Below are 27714 nucleotides of genomic sequence, written 5' to 3' on the forward strand. Positions count from 1 at the left end.
GATACCCAGGGAACAGTTGGAATTGCATTCAAATAACGAACAGTCTGGCTTAGTCACCAGACACAGCTAAGGTCCACCGCTACACGGGAAGATCGTCAATTCGTTAAAATTATATAATATTACACCACCTGATATAACCACCGTTTATACAAATCTATAAAACCCAGTCTAAACCTTGATGTTGATTTTGAAGCCCACAATGTACCAGCGGCTCACGATCCACAGAATCGTGCCAACAAAGGCAAACACACCACAGAAAATAATAAAGTTACGGTACTCGTCAGGAGAACCGTCGCCGATCAAAGCGGCACCAACAGGCACACCAAATAAAATACCAGTACTAGCAAACGTGTACATGAGGCCGTATCTCTGGCCGAATTTGTCTACCTGGGAAATGGAACCGAGGCAGAGGGGGGTCAAACCCAAAATGGAGGAGCTGAAAAAGCCACAAGCAACTGTAAAAACGTAGAGGCCAGCTCTGGTGTGGCCCGCAGGAAGCCAGATACAGAAGATGGAAATAACAAATCCAATAAGCATAAGCACCATAACGTTGAAGGTACCAATTTTATCAGCAAGATGGTTGGGGATGTATCTGCCGAAAGCACCTGCAAGGTTGAAAAAGGTCAAAAGGTACAAGGACGCTTGTTCAGAAAGACCATACGACATGGCGTAAGTAGCCAAGTAGGTAAGAATGGACATGAGAGCAATCTCCGTGCTAAACACACCACCGACAAGGAAAGAGAATTTCATATCCTTGAAAGCAGAAAGGTCAAAAAATGACTTGGTGGTGGAAAGAAGACGCTTATGCTTACCCAAGTGGTCCAGATCAGGCTCAGACAAGGACCTTTTGAAACGAGACTTGACCAAAAGAACGGAAGAGATGGAACCAGCCAAACAAATAAAACCGCAGATCCGGATACCCCAGCCGAAACCCACTGAGCCATATAAAGCGTTAAGTACAATGGGCCAAATGATACCGCCAATGGAACCACCCAAAGTAGCCACGCCCATGGCTTTTCCTCTGTTCAACATAAACCAATGGGACACAGAGGAGACTAGCGGGGTAATGGCAAGAGCCTGAGCGGATCCCATACAAATGGCAAGGGAAAAGATGAAAGCGACAATCAGGTTCGAGAAACTGACAGCAATGAAGCCACCAAAGAGTAGAACGGTAGCTGCAATGAGAAGCGGAGTGGCGCCCTTAGTATCGAAGATGGGCCCCACAAAAGCACCCAAAAAGAAGGGCAAACACATATAAATAGAAAACACCCACGACACAGAGCTCACTGGTTCACCAGCCAACTGGTGGTTGGAAACATACGCCTGAATGGCACCCACAGCGTTCAAAAAGCCAAAGTTGATCACCAAGCCAATGAAACTTCCCAACACCACCAGCCACGCCTTCAATCCCCCGTCTGGGAAAAGATCGTTAGGCTGAGGCTTCATATTAGCAAAAACATTCTCCTGTTCGTCCACCTGGAGAGGCGTTCCAGTAGGTGAAAAAGACGTTACAGGGTTAAGCGTTTCTTCAACCGCCTGCAGCAGCGACTGGCCTTGGCCCAGGGTCTGGGCACGAGAAGCCGTTCTATCCACAGTAACCACGTTCACGGGAGCTTCTGGTTTGGCGTAAGTTTCAAGCTCGATTTCAGTGGACATAGTGAGGAATGATGAAAAAATGGAAATTTGAGGAGGTGGAAATTGGCCCTTCCCGCTTATATATGCATGGGAGGGTACTGCGCAAAAAGAAAAAAGTAAGAAAAAAGAGGCATATCGGAACCACCAAGCCGCGCTTCGAAAAAAAAGTGGTGGTTATCAAATCGGGATTGTTTAGTGGATTGGAGGTGCCGAAATTTAGCAGTGCCGACGTTGTCAGGTGGTGTATTTGTCGTTGTACGTTGTAGCCCGGGAGATATTTCACCTGTGGCCTGGGAATTGACAGCCAAGGGCGTGTTTTTGCAACCACCGGTGCAGGCTCTGAGGGACTTTTCGAGGTGGAATAATGACAAGGAGGGGGAACAAACAAAGGCAAGAAAAAGTGAAGGAGAAAAAAAAGTTAGAAAAAAGTCCTAGCCTAAAAGTTAATGTAAAGAGATTTCCAATAACCTCTTCAAATAGATATCATGTTCTTCATATTCCTCTCGCTTCCCATCATCATCCTGGAAGCCGCAACAGCTGCTTGATAATGGCTGCGAAATCAGTTTCCACACCTCCACTTGTGACCATCCACTTACTCCTTTTGTTGTTTTCCAAGTTCTTGCTGCCCGAAGCTGTTGCTAGTGTAAATTGATGATGTCCGGGATACTACCGGAAAACTCTAGAACGGCCGGGATAGAAGACATCCTCATTTTCTTGACCCTGTGGCTTCACCTGTTTTAGTGCGTACATAACGGTTACGCTTAATGGGCGTATTGCAACCGGCAAAGTACGTCGAAAATCCGACTCTGCCGAGGAACAACGACGTGGTGGAAAAAACAAAATACGGCTTATGGATTTTTTGGTTTAGGTAGTTTTCGTTTCCCAAGACTTGTCTCCTGCAGCGGATGCTGTCTTCTTTGTGCCCTAGTGATGCACAAGTCACTTGGTTTAGCAGCTGGTGCATATCTAGAACGGCCTCGAGAATCGTGAAATTCCGTCGCTTCATAGCTGATCCAGGGTATTTCAAACCAACCACGGGTCTGCTTTTTGGGAAGGCTTTGTTGTGTATTGACGAAAGAAGTTGTGCATCGCCTCGGGTAGTCCATTGGCTCGGTAGCTTCGTGGGTACTTTGTTGCCGAGGTACAAAGAAGCCGTTGTAGGCTTTGATAGATTTACACATGGCTGCCTTCCATCCGATAGTTGATTGTTCTCTACACAGCCTTTGTATGTAATTTGAATATTAAACCAATCCTGCCATTGAACCTAATCGTTGCTATAGATGAGCTCCTTTTTGGCCTCTTTACTATAATCTGGCTTTTGTCCGTCAAACTTGGGATTGCTCCAGCCGTTCACATAGTCAAAGTCAGTTTTAGCCCAAGATGCAAATGGATAAGTGGGAAGCGTTTTAATAGGCTGGTCTTTCTCAATTAAACCTTTTTTGACCTGCTCTTCGATGAGCTTATCCAAATACTCTGCAATGTGGTCCCTGAAAAAGTCAAAGTTTTTATATTTGATGATATCGCCTGGTCCCTCATATAAGATCTTCCTGATAAGCGAAGGCACCATTGGTTCATCCTTCATCTCGTCTAGCGAATAAAAAACAGGATGGTTGGTGAAGATGATCGCCTGCGATTTTGGTAGTCTTCTTAACGTCTGTCTTTCCACTCTGACATTGAACGATCTTGGTTCAGTCAGCTTCATAGTAGCCTCCAAGTCAGGAACAATCTCTGGAAGCTGGTAAACGTTGCTCATTTTGAGTTTATGGTCCCAACTCATGTACCATGAAGCTCTTTCCACAGGCAGGTTAGGCGTAAGACGCTTAAACCACCTTTCCATGGAGTTCTTGAGCTTTTCTTTGTAGTAAGGTACATCTTCGTGAATAGCATCAAGATGGTTCCCGATTTTCGTCAGAATGTCAAATGATCCACCAGGAAATGGCACAGCGGCAGCTACCAAACGGTGCATTCCGTCTTCTGGGTTATACTTAACCACATAGAAATCCTCCTTGGCCATTTTCAGCACATAAACCAAAGGGTGCTCCTTCAAAGGAAAAGTCATGTCCAAAATCTCATTTGTAAGTTCATTCTTGACAACTCTGCCCTTGGTCTTCTTATCTATCAACACAGTAAATAGCAATGGATACCGATCTATCATATGCTGCAGCACCGTCTCCATAAGCTCCAAACAAGCATCTCCAGATTCCGGTAACCAGTCAATGTTCTGTTTCCCGTACTTCATAAACACCCTCTTCTTCTCTTCGCTATAGTGCCAGTAGTACTTATCCATATCCAACCAGTGGTTGATGTCAAGCTTGAAAATAGACATGGTCTGGTGATAAGGCCATCTGAAAGGTCTCCAAGGCCTGTCGTCATAGTTCTTCACCTGTTCAGGGGTAATCATAAGTGGAGTAGGTTTAGGAAGCTCTTCATCTGAAGAGTAGGACCCTTTCCTGCTCAGTGCTGGAGTCCCAGGATTAGATACACTGATGTACTTGTAGTAATACTTGGAGACAGCAGCCCGAACCTCTTTAGAGGCCAAAAGCACTGCTATCACTAAAAGAAAGATTTGCCACATACTGAAGATCCCATCAGACCGTTCCTGGCCTTGTTCTTTATAAACCTTATTGCTACTGATAATGGCTGCGAAAAGCCTTATCTATGGTGAGCGGGATCCAGGAAACTTTTTCCCAATGGGGCATGTGGAGACACAGATAATGTGGGAAAAGGTGGGAGGAAGGAGAAAACGAATCCGGAGTACTTGGGGCCGTTTTTCGGAGTTGGAGAAATTTGGGAGGTGTTTTTTGTGTTTTTTTCTAGTGTTAAGTGGAGGGTCGGTTGGTTTGGCTCAATGCGGGAAAGGTATGAGCGTTAGGTGGGTTGAGTGATAAAGCAAGAGTGGGAGTTTGAGAGTGTGGGGCTCTGTGTGGTGAAGGGGGATAGGCTGTTTATGTTTTTTTGGCTTCTTTGGTTTTTATGTTGAAGGTTTCAAGGTTTTACCGTTTATCTGGAGAGTTGATATTATATGTATGTGAGAGAGCAGGTAGAAGTGAAAGGACCTTCTAAAGTGACTCAATGCAACTGAAAAATAATCAATCAGCAAGATTTTGCATAAGAAATGTGAAAGATTCTCTTGAGAAAAGCTTCTTAGGAAACGGTTGATCGCTGTTGTTCATGATAATATCTTAAGAGAAGGAGAGCATCTCATACCAGTATCTTCACCAAAACTGCTCCGCCTTTTTCTTGTGTTATAGCTTCAACTTTTTCTACCGTCCTTGAAAGACTACTTTTGCTGTCTTGATCTCTTTTGTTCCCCTTTGCTTCTGTACATCAGTGCTTGTGTCCAATAAATAATACACTTCTAATGGAGCGTCATTGCTTTCTACAGAAGGTTTAACCCCACAATCCAAAAAGTCATCAAAAGTCAAATATTTCTTTCTTCCACTTAGTCGCTTCATTTTCCGTTGCTTAGCGGCTTCGTAGCTTATTCCGTTATACCATTGTGTGGTATAGACGCAAGAGCAAATACACTGAAATAGCTAGTGGAGAAAGCATAAATGATGGAAACTGGCGTTTCTTGAGTTCGCTATTACATAGGTCCGATAAGAATAAAATATTCAAAGGTAGTTCAATGTACGGCTGAAAGGTTGACGGCTTCATACAGAGTGAGTAATAGACATTTGCAGCCATCATCTCCAGGAACCTAAAGACAGCTAAAGTACTGGATTTTCAAGCAAAGTGTTCTAGATTAGTTTTTCATTGCCTTTTGGGGGTAATAGGTTCTTCTTATGCTCAGTATTTGCCATTTAAGTGACTGCCCACTTGTAGCACTCACGCACGTATACCATGCCACTAGAAGCTATGTAAATTAGATGAAACCATAATTTAAAGAAGTTCGGTTCTTCAAAGCTTTTTAAAAGCCTTCAGGGGTCCTTATAAAAAAGTATATATATTCTGGGAACCTGTCAGGAATGCCTTGTTTCATCCATACTGAGACCTCAAGCAAAGCCTCCGAACCAAGGAAGCAGATGCTACAAATCTCTACTTCTGCACTTATCTACGAAGCAACATGCAATTAATTAACCTAGGTGGCCTTAATTAGGAACATCCCATTCCTTATTGCTCTCAATGGCACGGTCCTCTTCTGAGTACCTCTTGGAGCATCAGACTTGAAACATGCCACTTTCATGCCTATACCTCCAACTCCAATCTCCATTCTACAAACCCACTGTTGCCAGCGGCTACACATTCAATCTTTCTCTTAAATGTACATTTATGACGAGTAGGCAAACCCCACAGGGCAGGCGCTATCTACATTAACCACCACAGAGCACCCATAGCAATAAAGAAGCTGCAGCACTCTTACAATCTTCTACCTCTTCTACCACCCTTTCTTCTGGTAGAGTCGGAAGGAACAGGAGTAACATCCTCGATTCTGCCGATTCTCAAGCCGGATCTGGCAAGAGCTCTCAAAGCAGACTGACCACCTGGACCTGGGGTCTTGGTCTTGGTACCACCGGTGGCTCTGATCTTGACGTGAACGGCGGTAATGCCAACCTCCTTACACTTGGCGGCGACATCCTGGGCAGCCAACATGGCGGCGTATGGAGAAGACTCGTCTCTGTCGGCCTTGACCTTCATACCACCAGTAACTCTGGAGATGGTCTCCTTACCGGACAAATCGGTGACGTGGACGAAAGTATCGTTGAAGGAAGCGTAGATACGGGCAACACCGAAAACTTGGGAACGGTCGGCAGACATGTTGATGTTTCTGGTTGGTTATGGAGGGTTTTTCAGAAAGTGATGGGTAGAATTTTTTGTCGCAGTGGGTGCGGGCGTGCAGGTAGCGAGCGAATGTTCAACTTTTCGGTCACGTGTGGGTGGTGAATACTAGGGCTCGAGCCCTATACTTCAACACCTTTCGTCACTCCACGCCGTCAGATCAGCCAGACACGTTTAAATACGGTTTTTAACACATTTCAATGCCTAGGATATGTCTATGGAGCCTCTACGATAGCTGGTGGTTCGTTTTGCAACCGAAGTGGTGAACCACTAGTAAATGTACACCCGTGCACCAGCTTATCCCAGGCCGTTTGAACCGTCGTCAAACCCATCAGAATCGGTCTAAATTACAATAAAACCGTATCTGGTACAATCTCGTGTCGTTCCTGATCACAATGATATCCATATAACCGGTCCTACGTTCCTTTCTCTACACTTTGTCCTCAGAGTAGCCTCTATTAATAAATGTACAAAATACCCCCGGCACGCTTAGTAAACGAAACCCAAGATCTTACCGGAAACGTGCTTTCTTCTGGCCTCCTCGTGGTCCATGATACCAGCAGAGGTGGTCAAGATGACGAAACCGAACTGTCTGGCTGGCAACAAGTTGTCAGTCCATCTCTCAATGTCACCAATCTTGACGTTGAATCTTGGGGAGATGACACCACACTTGTTCAATCTACCGGTCAACTGAACAACAATCTTACCGGATCTGTGGTCGTCAATGTATTCGAACTCACCAATGTAGCCGTGCTTCTGCATAACCTGCAAGAACTTGATGATAACCTTGGAGGAAGGTCTGATCAAGACCTGACGCTTGCCGGTCTTCTCAGCGTTGTTGATGGAGTTCAAGGCGTCAGCCAACACGGAGGTTCTGGTCATTATTAGATGGTAGTTGGAGTAATTGAAAAAACGCTGAAAAATTTAGAAGTAGCTTCTGCGAGTGCGTGATAGACCCGTGCACCACATACTAAGGGAAAACAAAGGAACCACACGCAAATTGGGAAAAACGCAGTCACACTGACTACCGTAATCTACGCAGACCCGTACACCCACACTGTAAGAGCTACCCTGCCTTGCCCCATACCTGCAGGACATCTCGAGAACCTCCCTCACCAGAAAAAATCTTCAATTTCTCTTCAACTCTTCACCAACTAAAGATGCCAGTATGTACATATCAAACAAAGGGAAACTAAGGCTTTAGCGAGAGTTATATATGGACGTTTAAGGACATGTCTTTTTCTTTATGGCTGTCTTGGCGTTCAGGCGACCGCTCCAGGTCGTAACCACCATTGATCCAGCAAGTCCAGAAGGAGGAATAAGGAATATGAAAAATCCACAAATTGGACCATCCAGATTTACCAAAAGATGTTTAAGACTTTCCATAAGCTTTCCTGTGCCTTCTGAAAGGCTTATGAAGCTCCCGCTTCCCTGTTCACTCAAAACCAACCACGTACTAACAACCCAGGCTAACAAGAGCTTCCACATTAAGCAGAAATTGGGCAAGGCTTCCAAGCAGAACAGACCTTTGCCACAGTGGCTCAGATTGAAGACCAACAACACCATCAGATACAACGCCAAGAGAAGACACTGGAGAAGATCTAAGTTGAACTTCTAAGAGTTCTGGTTATTGTTAGGTATATCTAATACACTCATGCTATAGAGATTTGTCAGCCATCACGGCTGGATGTAGAAGCAAAGATGGACAGGTGGGTTATGTCGGACTGGAAATGATGCCCATGAAGATACCTGGTTACGCTGTGGCAGTGCTAACGTTGGTATCTTGTTCATTGCAGCTCAACACTGTCATCTCGTATTGTAGTAATGAAGATCTATCGTTCTTATATCACTGACATGCTAAGTGGCTTGAGGAATACGTTCAGTCCGTTTGTGGTTCGATGAAGATATGATGATTCTGGACATATAAGGGAAACAGACCGCTTCATGATCCCTTAGTCTTCTAGAGAAGAGAACTTCTGTTGAAGTTGAATACCGCTTGATGGAGTTTGTTATAAAGAACACAAGAAGATTCGTTTCATTATAGAACCTAGTGCCCAATAAACCTTTCATCCATCAAATAAAAATATCTTGAGGCTCGCAAGGCCAAACTACAAAAAGCACCATCATCTTTTTGATTTCTCTTGTTGTAATCCCTCTTAATATCAATCATATTCATTCCACACTTCTCTTACTGTGTTGTGTTTTGAGGATCTTGTCCTTTGAGTCCTGTGACCTTTAGAGAGATCCTGCTTCCATCTACATCCCATACCTCGTCGCCTCGGTATAAATATTATTCCAGCCCTATTTAAAACATTCTCTTCCTGTGTTGATGCGGATTATGACATTTCTCGTGGCATTTCGCTCATACTGTCTTGACGAGAACTTAAACCTCCTCCTCGAACACAGTCTCGATTGGCTTCTCCATGAAAGCAGCATGGGTAAATACACATACTGACAGAGAGCCAATCAACCACATCAAGGTGGAAATTGGGCTCGCCAAAATGCCCAAAACTAAAGATACAATTCCCAAACCCATGTATAACTGAGAAGGTGGGAAACGGCCGATTGGCAAAACCAAGTCTTCACCGCCCAATCTGCTAATACCAAGCAGACCCAAGACAGCAAATACAATCAAGAAAAGCAAAAGCAAGTTCGTCACAAGCGCATAGATACTCAAAGCTGAGACAATCAAAATGTAGTTGGCCTGGTAGTAGCCCAAGTTGTAGCCCACACGAGACTGAACCTCGCCGAAGTCAGCTGGCTTAGAAAGTCTTCTGATATCGAAAAACTCCTGTGGAGGCTTGAGCTTCGAAACTCTGGTCTGGAGAGAGGACACGTCGTTCCTGAGTCTTTCCATGCTAAGTCTCTCAGAGAACTGGGAGAGCTGGATGTTAGTGCCATGTTCATATAGATACTGATGGGTTAGCCGAGAAACGCCTGTTACAAATACATACTGGAATGTAGGGAATCGTTATGCCAGACATGATGAGTGGTAGAGTTAGATGTGGTGTTTTTCTTTCATTTGAAACGGCTATCGCGAACCGCGCCTTGGAAAACTATGGGTACCTGACAGGACTTACACCCGTGCACCTCAGCTATTTTTTGCAACCATTCTCTACAACCCAAGATCCTTCTTCACCATGGCCTTGCAGATTGGGTGGTAGCGGCTCTCAAACTTCTTAAAGTACTCCACTGCAAGGTCGTGATCGACACTTCCCAAAAGCCTGTACCCTGGTCTGGCAAACTTCATTCTACCGACAGTACCAAGCCATTCACCAAGCTGGTGGTAGAACTTCTTGTTTTCACCGCCAACCTGCAACACGAACCAGCGGAAAAGGACTTCGGCGTTGGATGACTTTGAGTAGGCGTTGTACACTTTGTCAATAACATGCAATGCGTCGTGGTGGTCCTTCCAGTGGAAGTTATCGAGCTTGTTGAACGAAGACAAGGTATCCAAGAAGACAACGGACTGGTTGGCAGTGAAGCTCTCAATGTCTGATGGCTTGAAAAGCAGCGACAAGTCCTCGTTCTTGCGTGTAGCATTGACCCACTTGTCAGCCAAGCTGTAACATTGGTCAACCAAGGTAGTGTCAAAGTCTGGCTTCACAGGAGGCATGCCGGGCTTGTAAAGCCACAGGTCCCAATCAATGCTATCAAGCTTCTCCTTGTGGTCCTTAAAGAATGCATAAAGTGTGTCGATGAACTGGTATGTGTCAAGCGAAGAGTACTTGAATTTGTTGAAGTAATGAGGAATGAAAGGATCAAACACTTCCTTACCGCCAACGATACGTTCGATGTGGAAAAGCAAGGTAGAACCCTTCTCGTATGGAACGGTAGAGAAAGCGTCATCTGGGTCACTGCGGTCCTTCAAGTCTTGCACCAAGGTGGAGTATCTCTCGGCAGAGTCGCCCATGGCTTTAATGCTGTTCTCCAAGTCAGACCATCCGATGATGGCCGAGAAGTGCCTAGTGGGTTCGCCGTGGATAGCTCCCTGGATACGTCTCTCCAAGTACACGGTCCAGCCTTCGTTAAGCCAGAAATGCTCCCAGGAGCAGTTGGTAACAAGGTTTCCAGACCAGGAGTGTGCAAGCTCGTGGGCAACGACATCCACATTTTCTCTGTCGCCACTGATCAACGTAGGAGTGACAAAAGTGGCATTGGGGTTCTCCATACCTCCGTATGGGAAACTCAGAGGCAAGACAAGAGCGTCGTATTGGTCCCACTCGTAAGGGAACACCAACTTCTCTGCAGCCTGCAAGAAATTCTCCATGTCGTGCTCAAACTCGTGCTGGCAGGCCTTGACACGGCTTGGTTCACTGTAAACGTGGGATCTTGGCCCGATAGGCAACTTGGTGATATCTCCAGAGGCAATTGCAACCAAGTACGATGGAATCGGAATGGGCTGTTCGAACTTGTATGTTGTGCCTTCAGCAGAAACTGGTCTTCCACTCATCAACGTTGGAAGCGACAGCTCCACAGAGAAGGAGTAGGTGGATTTGACGGCTGGAGTATCGAAACAAGGGAAAAGACTTCTGGCGTGGATCGCCTGGCACTGGGAGAAGAAGTATGGTTCCTTCTTGCCATCGGTAGCATCTCTATCGAGGAATTGCAACGCCGTACACTCGTCAGTAGTGCTCCAAGTGAGTTCCAAGGCAAACTTGGTTCCCTTCTTGATTTCCGTCTTGATCTCCAAAGTCGAGCCCAAGATACCTCTTTCGCCCTGCTTCACGTCAGCAGTAGTACCATCCACAGTGGCGCTCTTCACGTCCAAAAACGACGAATCCAAAACGATAGAACTCACCTCATCAAGCGCCTCCAAGTCTATCTTACTCTTTCCGTGGAGAATCTTCTTCTCCCAGTCAACTTCAAAACCAAGTGTCGTGTGGAGAACCTTGAACAAGTAGTAGTTCAGCAAACTGGAGGGGTCTCTCTCAGGAGACACCTGGGGGCGGTGAGGGGCAATGACGTCCATACTGATGGGGAATAGCTAATTGAAGAAAGATGTAGCTTCTAAAGTATGGGCCTGAGAAATCTGCGCGCCATACACTGGAACGGCTCTAACGGGACCATCTTGGCTGAAGTGAAAAAACCAGCATTCATGGGTTTTAATATTTTTTAAGTGTTTTTCTGGTAAACAGCGTTCTTCTCTTATATTCCAAACCCACCTCTTCATAAACCCTTGGTTGACTGGGTAAGGCTTGTTTGTTCTCTGGAATCCACAGTTGCGGTAGGCTTATGGTAGGCGCCCTGGCCTTGACTGACCAAGGTGAAAGTTCCACAAAAATGAACAAGATGAGGTATTATTGTTATTTGCCTAAGCTTCCATTCTGGCGCCTTTTTACGAACATTCGCCTCGAATTTGTTTATTCTTTAAGTGCACCCAGCGTGGCTGAAGACTCTGCAAAGGTTATATCTGGGCTGTAGACCATTGCGTTTCCAGTGGTGTGATGCCATTGGTTGTTTTCTTGGTTACATCCGCTTTTGAGACACTTTTTTTTACTGCTGGGTTAGAAGCACTAAAAGCTGTTGTGTTTTGCCGGTTTGCAGTGTGCAGCTATTAGTGGTGTCTGGTGCTGTTTATTGTGGGTTTTGCAGCCATTCACGGTGTTGTGGCCGGATCGGTGACACTAAAGCAATCGAGATTGGAAATTAAGCTTTTGATGGACAACACGGCTGTTTGTTTGTTTCTTTGTTTGTAGCGTTGTTGCTGGGTGATGGAGGAATTCTGGAAGGATATTGTGTGAAGTTTGGGCTGGAATAACCCTCAAGGCTGAAATAACCGTAGAATGGAAGAAGTGGTGGTATTTCCAAGGAAGCTCGGTACCTGATTTTGTTTTGTGTTTCTAGGCATATTTTGTTTAGATATCAATTGTAACCCTGCTAGTGAGTAAAGTCTCCAGTCGTTTCACCCCAGTAATGAGGGCTAGTTAAAGTTACTTCAGTAAAGCCTCTTAAAGAAATTTAAACCAAGAACGAATTCAACTCAAAAAGCTTAGTGGCCATCTCTAAACCCTATTTTCACAACAAACAAGCAAGTTCCTCTTGTTTTTGGTACTTCACAGCTTTGTGGGGCAGGTTCGGCTTTATCACGGAAAGTCACATCAATCCACGCCAGAAACACTTTCCACGCCTCAACTAACCAAACAGCAGCAATCCTCTTTGGAAAACCAATACATCTTCAATTTTCCAAATCTAGCATATAACAATTGGATCCCCTAACCCTCTACTTATGTTGCAATTGTCCACACGTGACCTCCATACAAGTACTCCACATACTACTTTCTTGGAGCACTCCATGGACCATACTCTTTTACTGGACTAAAAAGCCTGTTGCGTCAACATTCCCGCCGTCTTTCACTAATTATGCCCCCGGATAACCCTCCTTACGGCTCCAAAACGCTCGCTAATTCAGTGGAACTGCCGTTGCATAGGCTCGAACAGGAAATAGCCAAAGATCTCAGATCCGAAAACCACCAGTCTAAACGGCCTTCTGACGCCGCCTCCTTATACTCGTTTGACTCTGTGTCGACTTCTGGTAGGTTGCTTGACCGATTGGACTTGGATACTGAAGATTACGATGACGACTTCCTTCGAAGACGTGAGTCTTATGCCCTGATACAGTCTACTGGTCGGCTCTTGGACCGCTTGGGGTTGGATGATGACGGTGAAGAAGCTTCTCTGCCGCTGCTGCTTACTCTGGCAGGCTTGCCTTCGAGTTCTGGTGGTGACCCACGTTTTAAACCTGTGAGAGCATCATCTGCCATCAGCTTAAACAGAATGAAGAGTACCCAGTCTCAACGGCCTCCAATGAGAGCACTCAGTTCTAAAAGCTCATCTAATGGCCGCTTACCTATACAAAATGTCGGCTCAACTCAATTCAAACAACCCTTCGAGAGGCCTGGTGCCTCTGTTGATTCGTTCCATGCTGACCTAAATTCTTCTCGCAACAGCCTGTTCACTCGTTTGGCCAATGCCCAAAGGTCGCAGTCTCTGGGCTCCACTGGCTCTGGTATGTCCATGAAAATGCCTGGTAGCTTTGATAATGGCTCCATTGATGAGCTTTCTTCGGAAACAGAAACAACAGCTGTGGAAGAAAGATCGTCATCTCCACTGCCAAAAGTACAGCCTGCGCCATTTCACGCCCCACTTAAACCAAATTTTGGAACTAGACAAGCCTCGGGCTCTTCCCAAACATCTACCTCGTCTACCGAAGTTCCTATTTTCAATCCTAACGTAAAATTCAACCCAGCATTGGAGAATATGGTCAAACAAGCCCTTCTGCTAAGAAATCAAAACGATAGAGAGGCATCCTATCAACTTCAAATTACGGGGAATGCACCTAATAACTACCCAAAAGCAATGTTACTATACGCCCTGGCACTTCAGTTCGGCCTCGGTGTCAAAAAGAACGACATACTGTGTGTGAAATGGTTGTGTCGATGTATACTAGTGTCTCAGATTGTCGAAACCAACCCTGTGGACCCACCTTCGCTTAATAACTATGTTCAAAGACTTCATGAACTTCTCCCGCAGGATTTGGTGAAGATGGTCTGCAAACTGACGCCTAGCCTGGCCGATCCTTTTGACTTGTACGATGAATACCTGGGCATGAACCAGTCTGTTATTTCAAAAATTGTGTCTCTCAATAACAAGGAAAACAACACCGTCGCTGCAGCTTACCACAAGTTGGGAGAAGCGGTCCTTCTTGGCTCGGCCTACCTTCTAAAGATACCTTGACTGCCATCCAACTTCTAAGCAAAGCCGCCTCCATGGGTTATCCTTTATCGATGGTCAAACTCGGTGAGTTATGGGGACAAAGTCTAAACACCACAAAAAGACATCCACAAAGCAGCTGCTTGGCTTCGTCTTGCTGAACTTTTCGGTAAGAAAGACATCGGCAACAGCTGGATCTACAAGTCAAAGTATATGGTGAGACCCAAAAAGTGATCATCAATTACTATATCTTTTTCCTGATTGGAAGCTGTACTTATTTCCTTCGTTCATTTCCGACCCATAGAGCTCCATAAACTCGCGTAGACAGCAATATAGATATCCACAGGCATCGCGTAAGTCCGAGTAGGAACCAACAGGAGCGTAGTATTTGTCCAGAGATGGACTGAGCGGTAGTTCATGATTGGCTTTTTGAACAGGGGTAGCCCGATTATGCCAGCTTTTAGGAAATACTGTTGATGGAGAAGGACATAGGGTAAAGAATGACTGGGCTTCAGCGAGAGTGTCCGAGATTGTCTGGTGATCGGCAATGATTTGCAGTTGGAGCTCGAGCGTTCTGCTCTTCGATTGTGTAGAGTTCTCAACTGCAGCTTTAAGACTTCCGATGATTCTCTTGAAGACGAGGGCTTTTAACGTTGTGAGGACTCCGACGAGGAAGGTCAAATATGCCTTTTTCTTGTCTTGAACGTTATGTGTCTTGATGTACTTTTCTATGCGAGAAACGAATGGGGTATGTCGTCGAGAAAAGTTGTCCATATCTTTCCGATATGTGTGCTGCTGGGATTGGATGCCTTCTCTTCGTAGTCGTTGGCGATCACCAAGCAAAGGATCCAATCGAACTGGATCACCACCGAAAAGAGCGGGTCTTTCGACCTAACACGATCCGCATGGGACATTGCGCTCTTAGCAAGCTTCTGCCAGTACAAAGCTGCTTCATTCTTAGGTGAACCAGCTGGGCTGGTTGGTTTGGAGTCAGAAGCAGCGGCTTCCGTGATTCCCAAGCCCTTAAGCGCCGTTTTAGGCGTAACATTCCGAAGACTCAGCAGCGAAACAGTCATCCTGACAAGGAACCTGGGCTTCTTCAGGTCATTAAGCTTGTTAACCCACCGCACCCGAGCCTTCAGTGGAGATTTCCGTGGCGACTTCGACAGCGTTTCCGAGCCGCCATGTTCCAGTTTAGGCTCAAACATCGTCGGTAGCGTGGGCAGTAGAAGCGAAATAGGCAAATTGTCTATATCAGATGCATGTGGCAGCCTTGTAGTGTCTTCATCGTGTTCGTAAGGGTCATGTTCGTCGTTGTCGTACAAGTCTGGAAAGTCAGGTTTGGCAAATTGTGGAGGCAACGTAGGCGAAAGAAGCTGCGGTAGCTGGCCCAGCACACATACAGCGATATCATATCGTCAACGTTCCACGCCGACAGTTTAGGAGCCAGCACTGGCGTAGTGGGAGCAGGCGAGTTCGGGGTCGCTGCAGCTGGAGAAAACGGCAGCAGAGACTTGGCCTTTTTCTGGGATAGCGTCCGGCGAAACCCTCGTGGCTTGCTGGGTCGTTCCAGTTCCAGAAATATGGCTGACTTCATAGCGAATGGTGGAAGTTCACGTAATATCTTTACCTGCTGAGGCTGGTATTTCTGGAAAGTGGATCAGATACCCTCACCTGGTACTTATCTGCATGCTGTGGTGTGGGGCGCCTATTGGGGTGGAAGTGTTGGGGCAAGTGGCAGAGAAGGGAAAGAAGAGGGAAAGGAAGGTCGAGGGGTGATAAGAAGAGGGGAGGATTTGGTATGTCGTTGTTTCTCTATTTTTTCTATTTTTGTGGTTTTAGTTGGGCTCTGTTGTATGTATGGACTGGCTGCAACGAATCGGGAAGCGCTCTTCTCAGACAGGAGCCAGGATAGGCTTTGAAGCGACAGACAAGGTTTATGGGTCTTGGAGGAAGGATTTGGCTGAGGGCGCTGGAATGATCGGGCCATTGACCTCTGGTATGTTCTGGTTGGGTTTGGGAAGGTATAGGGAAGGCTGGGGAAGGCTGGGGAGGTGGGAAACATGGATGTACTGTTCCGAGAGGCGTGGTGGGTCCCTGGTTCTACGAGTTTGTAAAGAGTAGTTTTCAAGCACTGGGTGTTGGCTTGAGCATTTTTTAGTAGTAGAGGTAGACCCACCTTCTATATAAATATCATCTCTGTTGTCTTGTCTTGTTGTCTTCTTGTCCTATGGTGTATACTTCCGTTTCCACCTGTGCACCATCAGTGTTGCCGTGCTACTCCAATTACCGCCCAGTGATCCCACAGAGGCTATGCCCGTCATTTGCCATTTTCCATATAAAAAATAAACTCTCCAGCTCATTCTTTGCCCTTATTAATCAACCTAAGCTGCTTCTTCCTTCCCTTTCTCCATAATAAAGCGCATCCGGTTCACTGGCGCACCCAAGACAAGCCAGCTACCGCCAACACTTCCAAACCCACTAACCAACCCAAGACACTCGGATTAGCTGAGTTTTACCATCCCTTCCAAAGATACTCCAGCTTGGGTGGTTGCAAAAGACACTGTTTACCTTTCATGTACGTCATGTATACAGCTGTGGTCTACTCGTATATCTGCAGCCTTGGTTTGAACGTCCCCCTAACCCATTTCAGGTGAAACAGGTCAGTCTTCCTGTCTTTTAAGACCTTAGAAACGTTCATTATTGCCCCTGCTTATTAGTGTGTTTTTTTATTTCAGTTGAAACCTGGCTGGGCTGATGTTTACTCGCTACTGGCTTCTCAATAGCTCCTTTAGCTAGGGAAACCCAGAAGAGGACACCTACCATGACCTGAAACACCAGAAAGTTCCAAAAGACATATCTAATAATACCTCCTTCCCGGAATATGGCATTTCGACCTTCTTGGTCACCTCTCTTGGTAGCTTGATGCCACCAGGAAAACATCACCAAACTGCCCTCACTGAGCATATCCAAGCCATAGAGACGATACATCAACGTTCCAAAAACACCCAAAAGGCATAAAAAGAGGTATTTTTTTGTTAATTAATGTTCCCAAATCCCATAGACCTAAGCATCTTCCCTTAAGAGCCACATATAGACAAATACTACACCGTTCCTCCTGCTGAACACAAGAAGCCTACGAAACCTATAACCATCAACGAACAGTCCACCAAAGCCTACTTACCGTCCCTGGGTCACCATTCCCATTCTGAAGGACTCCTTTAACCCCAGCGCCTACACTGCCTTTTTCATTGATACATTCTTAACTATTTATGACTTAATGACGAGACACACGATGCTCGTAAGTGACGACAACCAACGGCAGACAGCAGAAGAGAACCAGGACATTCAGTCGGCATCATCGATTCAAGAGGCCCCCAACCTCTACCAATGTATACCTTCTTGCAGTCTTGATCCATCTCCCACTACCCAACCGCCGGCAGCGCACTTAGGCTTTCCCAAGCTTCGAAAGCTTAAACATGCTGCTTTGGTCCAGCAAAGCAGATGAAATGGCCTTTTTGGCAGCTTTCTTGGCTTCTCTCTTCTCGTTGTTCTTCAGACGCTTCCCTTTGCCAATAACCTTGCGGGCCTTGGTGCCCTTTTCGTTCTTGGTACCCTCGTCAGACTTCGAGCTCCCCAACTCGTTATCCGACTCAAGCGCCAAGAGCTTGACTTTCGATGGCTTCGGCAGCTGCTCTGGTGTTGTCTCAGTGGTACTGGACTCCTGAGGTTTGTCCATATCACTATTGTCACTCTCCAACATGGAGTCGTCTTTGTCATCCTCCTTCTTCTCCACGTCATCATCATCATCCTTCTTGTTGTCACCGTCGTCATTCTTCTCCTCGACGTCATCCCCTTCAGCATCTTGCTGCTCGTCGGCGGCCTTCGATGGTGCCTCGGCGCATTCCTTGTCGTCGTCGATGCTGATAGTCTTGTGTGGGACCTGCTCAGGGCAGACCTCGGGTACCTCAACAGGCACATGTGTTTCCAACGACACGTTGTCATTAGCAAGGCGCTCGGCCTTAAGATTCTTCACCTTCTCTCTGATGTTCGCCTTCCATTTGTTGACGAACTCACACCAGCGGGTCTTCTCCTCGAACTCCTCCCTCACCTTGTGCCAATAAATCTGCTGAGCGATGTCTCTGGCTCTGGGATCCTCCTGGCCGTAATGCTGCTGATAGGCGAAGTATTGGAACTCGCCGGGCGCCCACTTAAGCAAGATGCGCCTGTAGTCGTGGCTGATGAGGTCTCCGTTAGGAAGCCACACAGTCTTTCTGACGTCGGCCTCGAGAACGCAGTCTGGACCGTACCAATACGGGTCCAATTCGAATGACATTGCTAAGGCGGTTAATTGATGAGTAGTAGAGTGGTTACCTGTGGTTACCTGGTGGCTGGTGGCTGTGTAAGTTAAGTGTGGTGAAGAATAAGTTTCTGGTTGGTTGGTATGTGTCAATCAAGAGGGTTCCTGATTGAAGCTGCTACTGGAGTGCTGCTTGAATGAATAAACTTTCTGTGGTCACTGGCGTTCGTATTCTTGTTCGAGTAGGCTGTACTTGGAACAAGGGTCGAAAAAGTGGAAGAAAGGTAAAGAAGAAGAAGAAGAAAAGAAAAAGAGGATTTCTGAGACAGCGCTACTTTTATAGTACAAACACAGGGAAACCGGTACCGCTGTGCGAGACTCATACTGAGGAACTCTGGAGGTCAATGGGCACGTAACTGAAACCAGAGCCAAATTCAACCACCAAAATCATATTTTAAGTGGATTATGTGCTTTTTCCACGATGTTATCATGCATTGCATTTATGTGTGGTCTTGATGTATGGCTGCGAAAACTTGACGCACGTCATGATCGTATTTAGTACTCACTACAGGTCCGAGCTGCACGAGAAGACCCTATAAAGGCTGACGTGAGGCAGGTGGAATGGGACGAAACCGTTATGGAGATTCTAGAAATCGCCTCTTTAGGTCCTTATTGGGCCTTTGGGGTTTTTAAGGAGGTGAAATGCCGCGAAGGAGTGACGTTGTCGTTGGTTTTCATGAAATTCTGGTAATCTTCCATTGTTTGAGGAGGTGCGTATTGAGAATACCAAGAGGTTTAGATGGTGAAGAAAGAGACATTATATGATACAACGTTGTCAAATGAACAGCAGACACTTGCTGCTGTTGTTGCCCTACAATGCCTGAAGAAAGCTAAGGAGTCTTCTGAGAGGGTGCATTCCAGTTAGGAGCCCTAGGGCCCCTTAACTCGTCGTCTTTAAACTGTATTCCCCCGAAAATACACTATAGAGTACTACAATGGTTGTATCTCTCAATTTCCACCAGGAATTGTACCGTAGTATCCTTCTTCCATCATCATGTCGGTGTATCGCAAGATTCCCAACTTATCTCACACCTAAACCATGGATCAACCCCAAACCGATGAAATCCCCCTTCTTAGAACTGCCACCCTGTCCTTTCTTTCACATTGCCTTGCAACTTCCACCCTTAATAATATCTATACTTGCCAAGTTCGGCAATAACCACACTCACTCGTCGCAGCAGTTGCAACCTCCTATGTCCACCACTTTTGAACCCAAAACCAATGAAACCACAAAAGAAACTAAAAATCAAGCTTCCCAGCTTTCAACTACTTACTCTAACCCATTTATATCTTCAGGCAGTTCACAACCCTCACCACTAACTCCTACACTCGAACCTCATCACCAGCCACTCTCAGCAACTCACCAACCAAACCCACCCAAAGAAAACCAGTCCAGTATAAGACGACGGCAGCCTCAAATAGAACGCCTCTTTCTTTTTTTACCTAACTTTGACTAAAGCAACCCATCTTCCGTCTCCAGGTGCTGCCAATCAGACTCTGAATCATATCCCTGCATTCTGATGCTCTCCCACCAATGCGGATCATCGAACAGGAAAAACGTCTTGTCGAAACCTGAAACCAACCAGCTCTAAGGAACAATCGCTTTTCCTGAAACCAAATTTTTACCCCTCCATCCCAATTAGTTTCCATGATAAATATCTCGACTGGGGTTCCATATAAATAAAGATTTCAATCCATTGGTACGTATTAACCTACACAGCATATGAACGGACGAGACCAAGATCGTCCAGGCCCAGCGACAGCTAAGCGGCCGGCCAAGTCAGGGCCACAACCAGGCAAACCCAAAGCTGGTACGAGACCTAGACCAGCCAAAGCAACAAAGCCGGCGAAGGGGAAGGCCCCAAACCCACCAAACCCTAATAAGGGAAAGTCTGGAAAAGCTCCAAATGCTGGTAAAGTTGCCAAACCAGCGCCTAAACCAGCCAAAAAGGGACCGAATGGAAGTGCTAATAATGCGCCGAAGCCTACGCCGGTAAATTCAGCCAATAGAACGAAAACGGGAACGAGACCCCACGGAGCAACAAGAGTCAGAAAAGGTCAATCTCATCCAGCCAATACCGTATCTAAATCACCTCTTTTACCGAACGAAATCGCTGCCCTCAAACTGGGCTTGACGATTGTGAAAGATGGACAAGTGATCGAACCTAGACTGAATTCTATGAAGAAGGGTACACGTCCACTTTCACCGGCAGCTTCAAGGGTAATGGGAAAGGCCCCAAGGGCCAATCAAGCTGCCGACACACAACGAAGCGCTCCCAAGGCAGCCTTTGAAAATGCCAGTCAGCCTGTCATTACAGGCTATTCTCTGTCCGAAGAAGAATCCGATGGGGTCGAAATCTTGGACGATGACTCGGACGTCGAGGAAATCAAAGATGGCTCAGATGATTCGAAATATGAAAGCGGTTCTTCTTCTCCTAAGTCACATGTTCTGGTAGAAGCTGCTGATTCTAAGGATGCTCCGATCGAGATCATCCCCTCGGAGCATGACGACAATGCAAGCGTTGAATCAATAGTGGATTTGACTCATGATGCTAATTCTGAGGAAGTAAAGCTGAAAAGCAAAGATGATCAGCATCAGAGCACAAATCTCGAGAAAGATGAGGAAGAAGATTCAATTGAAGGAATGGTGTCACAAGACGGATCCCAATCCTATGACTTTGAAATAGAGACCCAAGGTGTGCTTCCACAGGTAGCAGAAAGCCCTAAACCGGGCTCAAATGAAGGCGAAGCATCTGCAAGTTCGGGCACCAAGATTGCTGAAGAGCAGCCTCCAAATGTTATTCCTAACAACATTCGTTCGACGCAGGCCCCAAATAACTCCGGTCATAACAGTCCTTTAGCTAATAGCCCGCGTCTTATGCTGCCTTCTCCTGCTGCAACAGTGGAACAAAATTCTAGACCCGCCGTCGACAAGAAGCGACCTGTGGGAGCTTACGACTCATCTGAAAGAAAGCGTCAGCGAATGGAAAGGTTCTCGTCCCTGCCCCAAGTCTACACAACTACACCCAGCCTACCTGTCAAAAGAAGTAATACACAAGGGTTTTTGGGACATTCCACCGCCTTGGAAAAATCTTTCTACAGACTTACGTCTGAGCCAAATCCAGCCAACGTACGGTCACCAACTTTTCTTCAAAACTGCGTTCCCTACGTGGTGAACAGATACAGGACAGAAGGCCTACTGTATCATTACATCAACGACCAACTAAAAGCTATTCGTCAGGATTTGACTATTCAACACCACAAATCCCAATTCACCAGACATGTCTACCAAACGCATATTCGAATTGCTATAGAGAATGCTGATTTGGGTGAATTCAACCAATGCTTGTCGCAATTGTTCAACTTGTACGCCATGGACCCGGCAAACTTTGAGCTATCAGAGTTTATCGTTTACAAAATACTCTATATGACAATCACTGGAAACAATCCTGAGATTAATAAGCTTCGATATAGGTTTCTTGGCCAAGAGGACATCAAAGTTGGAAAGAAATCAAGCGAGTTCGATGAATGGATTAGACCAGCATTGGACTTATCCACAGCTGTCACGAATGGTGACTACTATTCCGTCTTCAAGTTGTACGAGAAGTTCAAAACGAGCAATAAAAAGCATGCAATTCAATTGCTAAAGGATCACATAATATCCAAGCAACGCTTCGTGACGCTCTCGATGTTCTGCAAATCATTCAAAAGGCTATCGACAGAGTTCCTTGGCCAGCAACTACTGTTGCATTCGGAAGACGGTAGCATCGCTCGATTTCTAGATGAATTTCGTCTAGATAGTTTTGTTCATGGACCTGATATTGATCTTGTGCAAGCCAAACCACAGATCAATTCCATTCTTGAGCAAGGCGTCTACATGAAGACTTCTTAACTGCATATCTTGTCCTTTTAAAGACAGTCCGGGGATTAATTCAAGTATTTACATGGATGGCGCAACAGCCATCAAGGCGAAGTTATTTCTCTGAACTTCGTCTGTGTTATCCATATAAAACTGGATCTTGTTCACCAACTTGGAGTCATCGAGAATATGACTTTCATTGCTTTCTCCTAAATCCACAGGGCCGGTTCTTCTTCCATCCAACTCATACAAATGGCCGTCTGAACCTTTGACATATGTGATGAAGTGGTACTCAATGGAGTCATTTGCATCCGGTGCTTCAGTCTGTCCTTGAGAGCCATAGTTCTCGTCGAGCTGAATATTCTGCTCCAATGTCTCGACTAACTTGGTAATCTCTTCGGTCAGCAACAGCAGGGAGAGCTGCAGAAGCAAAAGCTTATTCAACATCAGGTTTTCAATGATGAAGTCACGAGGCAAGTTGGCTAAAACATGAAGCAATGCGTATAAACCACATCCATTGCCGATTGTCTGCTTAAACCAAACTGCACCGTTTGAGTCGTTCTTGGCTTTAGCATCCTCCAGCTTTCTGTATTCCTCATATGAACTAGTCAATGGGAACAACATGACGAGAGCCATGACCGGTTGGGGCAAGAAAGCTAGCAACTCAGGCTCAGTGATCGAGTAAACATCATGGAACTGGAGAACTGGCGAAAGGCCGATTTTGTGTGCAAGAGAATTGAAGATCTCTGGATTGGACTCGAGAGGGATAACACGCTTGGAATCTGGCATGATGGAGATGGATTAGATTATAGATCGTGGGGGCACTTTGTCGTTAGACTCGGTCTGAGATAGATCACATGGTGGTGGTCATGTGACCACTTATCAAACAAAACACCTTACTGATCTGGAGACTACCAAAAGCAGCTTTCGGAAGAATCGAGGGCCTTATTTACCTTTCGGTTAAAAGGATTCAAAGCCCTGCTTGTTAGCGAGCCACCAAAGACACACATTCCGATGCATCGGTCATCATTGGCACTAAGGAATGTGGACCGCCCCCGCCCGACTTAACGTTCACCGTTCCACAAAGTTAAGTTCCAACGCTGCTTATCAAATATTTTGGATTATTATGGATTGGTTCTGTAGGCTTGTTTCCATTACATCATGCCAGAATAGCACTTTTTCACGGATTGACGCATCATTTATCATTGTAATATCATTCTACCTTTAATAAAACTAATACTTTTTAACGCCTCCCCAGTCCAGATACTGGCGCCCATACCGTGGCTCCTCTTCCCTTGTTTACCACATACAACATTCTCTCCACACCTCTGTTTGTTCCACTTACTTATTCAGAAAGTGCTATCTCGGACCTGCACCCGGCACCGTATTAGACTTACCCTGGGGTGCTAGACTTTCCCTCGCCCTATCACATTGCTCGCAGTCCGCCTTAGTAATCCCCATATAAAGCACACAGACCCCACCAGAAGACACATTTAACAAAACAGAAAGACAGTAATACTTTTGTTTTAGTTATTCGAATCTGAACTGGATCTTCATGCTTTGGGGTTCTTACAAGTTTGTGGCGATTCCGCTCATACTCGTCTTTTTCTTACTCAGCTGTGGCACTCAAGTGATACTACCCAAAGAGCTCGATACACATCAAAATGTCATTGTGGTTTCGATTTTGACCCTTTTATTTCCAGCGGCAGCCTTCTTGGCTAAAGTGGCCACCGTGCCTTCTACGCTGTTGCCCCAGGAGCCTCCCAAGGGCGCCATGAGGCTTCTTTGGCTCCCAGTTGTATTGGAGTCATTCAAATTTTGCATTTTATTCATCGCCAGCAGGATGGGCAGCCTGGCGAAGGTTTTACATCACGCCCTTAACGTTGCATCATTGCTACTGTTTTTTGTGGTGGCGCTTACACTTTACCAGAATGCGCCACACAATATGGGACTATACCAACGGTTTTATAGTCTATTGGATATTTGGGAGGATTGCCGGTTAGCGCCGCTCCCACCTTCGAAAATCAAGCATCAGGGTTCTATTGCATCGTTAGGCTCTAATGGCTCCGGAGAATCAGAGGAGGCGCCTTCCTTCAACTTGAATTCCTTCTCCGGTAAGTCCAACAGGGTTCTTTCCCAGAGCAAGCTGATGCCTATATTATCCACTCCGCTGCTGTCAGTGCTGGGCGCTATTGACCGCTTTTATTCTGTCTCCCCCAAGAATACATTGCATTTGGCGTCCGATGATGAGTCCTTACATAATGGGCCGCACGGTTATAATCCGTACGACAGCTTATTTAGAAGCGGCCTGTTTTCGTATGAGCACTCAGACGTCCCAAGCCCTCTTGATGGCCCTGACGTTAGTTTCGAAGGTTCCATAAACTCTTGTGATCCGATGGATCCACATTGCTGCAATGGGGCTGGATCCTCATTGAGCATCAACCAGTTACCACCAAAGGATAGCACACATTCAAGCTCTACCTCATCCTCGGCTTCATCGAAGTCCTCGAGGATCGGCTTCCTTAAGTGGTTCCATTGGTTGTTTCCCTTCAATTTCTTTCAGAAGCGCAAGTCCAAAGCCTTCTACCGCAGACTTCAGCGGGTGCAGATAAAGCAAAGGTTCTCCACATTTAGTTTGAAGAACGAGGCCTCTTCTCTTTTATCAACTGAGAAACCTCCGCTTTATGGCTCGCTCGATTTAGAAAGTCAGACGTTCACGCCAGCGTACACTCGCCAATACAACTGTCATGACTTCTATCAGTTTGCAAAGTTCTCAAACGCCAACTATGATGAATGGGTGTCAACCACAAATCAAGTTGATCCTATCTTCAGGAAGTTTGGCGTGACTATTGACCAATTCAGCATATTCTACTTTGTTGCATACGTGACTGAGCTTATCTTAGCTCAGTTCGTCTCTACCATGACCCTTGCATTACCATTCTACATGTCGATCCTGGTGGGTCAGACATTGGCACTTTACTCAGGCATGTTCATATGTCATTTATTTTGCACAAATTTCCTCAAGAACCAGAGTGAAAGATCATACAAATTCAACATTCTCACTGCGTTAACAGTGAGAATTTTAACCTTCAGCGGCCTCGTTGCACTTTACGTGAGTGCATCTTGAGCTGCTACAATAGGAATAGCATCTAGATTAAATATATTATTAATTTATTAAGCGGATTGTATTAGATGGCCTTCTCTCTCAATGTGGTCATCAAGTAGCTCTCGTTGGTGTACGTGAATCCATTAACATGCAAAATGTCACCAGGACTTTTGCTAGCCGGAAACAATGCTTTTGATTCCTGAGGAGTGAAGGTCATGCTCGTGAACTCATCATCGAAGTTTTCTGCCAATATAGGATCTGTGATGACTGGTAATATTGGTGGAAGAATTGGTATGTCTTGCTCTGCAGAATTTTCCACTTCTTTCCAGTCCAAATACCGAAAGAATCTATGGCCTTTGAATTTCTCAAACTCAGTGTCGACATCAAGTCTTTTCTTTGGGTCTGGCTGTAAGAGTTTACGAAGAAGATCCTTTGCATCCACTGAAAGATAAAATGGGAATTTCAAATACTTCTTGGAATGGACGACCTTATCCATGATCTTCTCGTTGGTATGACCAGTAAAGGGAGGTGATCCTGTGAGCATATCGAATGCAACACAGCCTAAAGACCACCAGTCGACGGAGAAATCATAATCCTTGCCTAAGATAACTTCGGGTGCCATGTACTGAGCAGTTCCAATCATAGAATGGCGAGTTTCGTCTCTCGACGAGACCTTGGAAAGACCAAAGTCTGTAAGGACCAAATTACCATCAGCGTTGAGCATGCAGTTTTCAGGTTTCAAGTCTCGATAGATGACTTTCAAGTAGTTGTGCAAGTAACGCAAGGCCAAGGCAATTTGGGCGATGTAGTAGGAGGCGTCTTTCTCACTCATGAACTTTTGCTGTGCTAAGTGATGGAAAAGCTCACCTCCGTCTAAGTACTCTAATATGAGGTATACTTTATTGTGGTCTTGGAAAGCATAGTAGAGCTTTACAATGTTGGGATGTGCAACCTTCTCCAAAATGCTCTTTTCGTTGAGGGTCCGTTGATAGTTTGTCTTGTGGACCTCGTTAGTCTCGTTAATTATCAATGAAGCTTTGTGCAACTGTTTCTGAGCAAAGAGCTTGCCGGTTACCTTTTCTCTCACCAAGAGCACTTTCCCATAGGAACCTTGACCAAGTACCTTAATGGGCTCAAAGTCGTCCAACTTTGGCTTATAATCGGAAACGTGGCTCGTTTTCAAAGATGAAGAAACGTAAGATTCGCCAAGTTCGACTTCATACGCAGAAGATACGCTGCTTCTACGGCGCACTTTCATGGGAATACCGTGTTGCGGCAAGTCAGGAACCGTGTCGAAAGCATCCTCGCTGCCATTTTTGGAAGCAAAGGGGCTGGGGCTATCCACAACTAAAGGAATAGGCCGAGGAGGAGTTTTCTCGGGCGATGTGGAAGAAGATGACTCGCCAGGGTCCGGAGGGTCATCAGGCTCGTCCAAAAGACGGTAGTTGAGCTTCAGGACACCGGAGACCAAGTGGTTCACTCCAGCGTCGTAGTCGTCCATGGCAAATATATCGGCCATTTAAGCGATAGGTTTAAGATGCTCTTACACTGCGCTGGGAAAACATCAAGAAGCGTCAGTTGGTGGTTTGAGACAAATTTGGTTCTTGATTTTCGCGTACCGAACGTGGGACAGGACCACTCGATGAGGAAAGTGGACCCGTCCAGGGATGACTATTATTTTTTAAGGATGAATTCTCCAACTTCAACCTTGCAAGAATACCAGGGGAAAAAGCAAAAAATCTGAAATGGCTTATCGTGGGCAGAGATGTTTATTGGTGTTACAGGTAATGCTGGCTTTTCGCAGCCACAAGGGTCTGAAAACGCCGTTTTTCCCATTTGAGCGAAAATACAGTCATTTCAAGAAATCAAATTTCTTTTGTTCTACTTCTTGCCTTCTTCTGGTGATTTTTTACCAAACCTGGGACATTTTCAAGTCGTCAACGCTTCAAAGTGTGTCTTGTTGACTGTTGCATTGTTGATGTTATACTTGCTGGTTGCAAAACGCGAGTAGTTGCGCTGGATGGTTAAAAACCCATCGTGGAGGGTAAGTAAAGCCTTTTGGTAAAAAGAGTAGAAGACAATACTGAAAGCCTAGATGGAAAGCACAACCGGAGTGCGTCTGGAATTCGCTTGTTTGTTCTTTGCTCGCTAGTCTCCAGACGAGGCATTCAATGTAACAATAACGCTACAACAACAAAGGCGTTTGAAAATTTTCGAGATTACCAATGAAGCGCAAAATGTGAACCATTTGCTTACCAGATG

The 27714-nt window shown here is 45.7% G+C and overlaps 14 protein-coding genes across 14 annotated transcripts; 4 read left to right on the top strand and 10 right to left on the bottom strand. All coding sequences in view use genetic code 12, as the record gives it.

Moving 5' to 3' along the window:
* Positions 1-168: 168 nt before the first annotated feature.
* On the bottom strand, positions 169-1656 carry CXQ85_001313 (uncharacterized protein; the record flags this gene model as incomplete). Its single annotated transcript, XM_025485028.1, has 1 exon — positions 169-1656. The coding sequence occupies one exon, from the start codon at positions 1654-1656 to the stop codon at positions 169-171; it is 1488 nt and encodes a 495-aa protein (XP_025339959.1).
* A 1243-nt stretch (positions 1657-2899) lies between these two features.
* On the bottom strand, positions 2900-4210 carry CXQ85_001314 (uncharacterized protein; the record flags this gene model as incomplete). The annotated part of the gene is made up of 1 exon (XM_025485029.1): positions 2900-4210. The coding sequence occupies one exon, from the start codon at positions 4208-4210 to the stop codon at positions 2900-2902; it is 1311 nt and encodes a 436-aa protein (XP_025339960.1).
* Positions 4211-5994: 1784 nt separating this feature from the next.
* RPS14B (40S ribosomal protein uS11) lies at positions 5995-6393 on the bottom strand (the record flags this gene model as incomplete). The annotated part of the gene is made up of 1 exon (XM_025485030.1): positions 5995-6393. The coding sequence occupies one exon, from the start codon at positions 6391-6393 to the stop codon at positions 5995-5997; it is 399 nt and encodes a 132-aa protein (XP_025339961.1).
* Positions 6394-6903: 510 nt separating this feature from the next.
* On the bottom strand, positions 6904-7296 carry RPS22A (40S ribosomal protein uS8; the record flags this gene model as incomplete). Its single annotated transcript, XM_025485031.1, has 1 exon — positions 6904-7296. One exon carries the CDS (start codon positions 7294-7296, stop codon positions 6904-6906), a length of 393 nt encoding a protein of 130 aa, XP_025339962.1.
* Positions 7297-7660: 364 nt separating this feature from the next.
* On the top strand, positions 7661-8032 carry CXQ85_001317 (60S ribosomal eL39 domain-containing protein; the record flags this gene model as incomplete). The annotated part of the gene is made up of 1 exon (XM_025485032.1): positions 7661-8032. One exon carries the CDS (start codon positions 7661-7663, stop codon positions 8030-8032), a length of 372 nt encoding a protein of 123 aa, XP_025339963.1.
* Positions 8033-8797: 765 nt separating this feature from the next.
* On the bottom strand, positions 8798-9398 carry CXQ85_001318 (uncharacterized protein; the record flags this gene model as incomplete). The annotated part of the gene is made up of 2 exons (XM_025485033.1): positions 8798-9328; positions 9369-9398. The coding sequence occupies 2 exons, from the start codon at positions 9396-9398 to the stop codon at positions 8798-8800; spliced, it is 561 nt and encodes a 186-aa protein (XP_025339964.1).
* A 131-nt stretch (positions 9399-9529) lies between these two features.
* Positions 9530-11386, bottom strand: LKH1 (bifunctional aminopeptidase/epoxide hydrolase; the record flags this gene model as incomplete). The annotated part of the gene is made up of 1 exon (XM_025485034.1): positions 9530-11386. The coding sequence occupies one exon, from the start codon at positions 11384-11386 to the stop codon at positions 9530-9532; it is 1857 nt and encodes a 618-aa protein (XP_025339965.1).
* Positions 11387-12777: 1391 nt separating this feature from the next.
* CXQ85_001320 (uncharacterized protein) lies at positions 12778-14151 on the top strand (the record flags this gene model as incomplete). The annotated part of the gene is made up of 1 exon (XM_025485035.1): positions 12778-14151. The coding sequence occupies one exon, from the start codon at positions 12778-12780 to the stop codon at positions 14149-14151; it is 1374 nt and encodes a 457-aa protein (XP_025339966.1).
* Positions 14152-14855: 704 nt separating this feature from the next.
* On the bottom strand, positions 14856-15724 carry CXQ85_001321 (uncharacterized protein; the record flags this gene model as incomplete). The annotated part of the gene is made up of 2 exons (XM_025485036.1): positions 14856-15503; positions 15527-15724. The coding sequence occupies 2 exons, from the start codon at positions 15722-15724 to the stop codon at positions 14856-14858; spliced, it is 846 nt and encodes a 281-aa protein (XP_025339967.1).
* Positions 15725-17575: 1851 nt separating this feature from the next.
* CXQ85_001322 (uncharacterized protein) lies at positions 17576-18463 on the bottom strand (the record flags this gene model as incomplete). The annotated part of the gene is made up of 1 exon (XM_025485037.1): positions 17576-18463. The coding sequence occupies one exon, from the start codon at positions 18461-18463 to the stop codon at positions 17576-17578; it is 888 nt and encodes a 295-aa protein (XP_025339968.1).
* A 1747-nt stretch (positions 18464-20210) lies between these two features.
* Positions 20211-22379, top strand: CXQ85_001323 (uncharacterized protein; the record flags this gene model as incomplete). The annotated part of the gene is made up of 1 exon (XM_025485038.1): positions 20211-22379. The coding sequence occupies one exon, from the start codon at positions 20211-20213 to the stop codon at positions 22377-22379; it is 2169 nt and encodes a 722-aa protein (XP_025339969.1).
* A 48-nt stretch (positions 22380-22427) lies between these two features.
* CXQ85_001324 (ubiquitin-specific protease) lies at positions 22428-23135 on the bottom strand (the record flags this gene model as incomplete). The annotated part of the gene is made up of 1 exon (XM_025485039.1): positions 22428-23135. The coding sequence occupies one exon, from the start codon at positions 23133-23135 to the stop codon at positions 22428-22430; it is 708 nt and encodes a 235-aa protein (XP_025339970.1).
* A 766-nt stretch (positions 23136-23901) lies between these two features.
* CXQ85_001325 (uncharacterized protein) lies at positions 23902-25473 on the top strand (the record flags this gene model as incomplete). The annotated part of the gene is made up of 1 exon (XM_025485040.1): positions 23902-25473. One exon carries the CDS (start codon positions 23902-23904, stop codon positions 25471-25473), a length of 1572 nt encoding a protein of 523 aa, XP_025339971.1.
* Positions 25474-25534: 61 nt separating this feature from the next.
* CXQ85_001326 (putative protein kinase) lies at positions 25535-26953 on the bottom strand (the record flags this gene model as incomplete). The annotated part of the gene is made up of 1 exon (XM_025485041.1): positions 25535-26953. The coding sequence occupies one exon, from the start codon at positions 26951-26953 to the stop codon at positions 25535-25537; it is 1419 nt and encodes a 472-aa protein (XP_025339972.1).
* Between the last annotated feature and the right edge of the window lie 761 nt (positions 26954-27714).

The sequence above is a fragment of the Candidozyma haemuli genome, assembly GCF_002926055.2.
Source record: "Candidozyma haemuli strain B11899 chromosome Unknown B_2014730914, whole genome shotgun sequence".
Classification (NCBI taxonomy): Eukaryota; Fungi; Ascomycota; class Pichiomycetes; order Serinales; family Metschnikowiaceae; genus Candidozyma; species Candidozyma haemuli.